The sequence below is a fragment of the Pygoscelis adeliae genome, unplaced genomic scaffold, assembly GCF_000699105.1.
Source record: "Pygoscelis adeliae isolate BGI_AS28 unplaced genomic scaffold, ASM69910v1 Scaffold34, whole genome shotgun sequence".
NCBI classification, from domain to species: domain Eukaryota; kingdom Metazoa; phylum Chordata; class Aves; order Sphenisciformes; family Spheniscidae; genus Pygoscelis; species Pygoscelis adeliae.
Genome location: NW_008824658.1, coordinates 1,989,096 through 1,989,787, shown reverse-complemented (window position 1 = coordinate 1,989,787; position 692 = coordinate 1,989,096). Strand labels below are relative to the sequence as shown.

Here is a 692-nt window from a genome sequence, read left to right as displayed (position 1 = left end):
AAATGCTGCTGCACCGTGCACGGGGGGAGCGTAGGGGGTGCAGGGCAGGGACCTGCCCTCTGGCCGGCCTGAGGGACCCAAGCTTGGTTTAAATCCTGCCCAAGAAAGGCTTGGGTGAGGTGGAGGACAGGGGAAAGCTCGGGGCGGGGGGGCTGCGGGGGTGCAGGGCGCGTCGCCCTGGGGTGGAAGCATGCAGCTGCCGGTGGATTAAGAGATGCATTTAACCGTTACTCACAGGTCAAATATCAGGTAGTGGTGGCCCTCTTCGGAGATGCTGTCGTGGAGCCTCACTGCAGCAGAGACAGAAGGGTTACGGGGTACGCCTGGGTCCCACCCCGCTCCCCGGGAACGCCTTTGCTCCCCCCCGCTCCCCGGGAACGCCTTTGCTCCCCTTTGGGCACAAGCAGGAGCTGGAGGAGGGCAGAGCGGGGCTATTCCTCTTCCCTCCTCCTCTTGCTATTGCCGCTGGCTGGGTTGGGGAGGGGTTCCCCGCTCAACAGGGGACCCCAGCCGTGGCCCCAGCCTCGGGCAGCAGTGCAAGGCTCAAAGGTCATGTCCAAATCAGGGACTGCCCGGGGCTGGTGCCTGGCCGAGGTCCCGGGCAGCTGCCGGGCTATCTTGGGCGCTGGGCAGGCTGCAGGCGCGGGTGGCCCCAGCCCTCTGCCGCATCAGGAGAGGTGCCCGGGCGCAGG

General features: G+C 66.8%; 1 protein-coding gene across 1 annotated transcript in view; it reads right to left on the bottom strand.

Annotated features, from left to right (window-relative positions):
* CAMK2A (calcium/calmodulin-dependent protein kinase II alpha) overlaps positions 1-692 on the bottom strand; it is a 32,423-nt gene that overhangs the window by 17,254 nt on the left and 14,477 nt on the right. Inside the window, exon 3 of the mRNA XM_009322749.1 lies at positions 236-290. Within this exon, the coding sequence (XP_009321024.1) occupies positions 236-290 (55 nt within the window). The remainder of the gene's footprint in view (positions 1-235; positions 291-692) is intronic.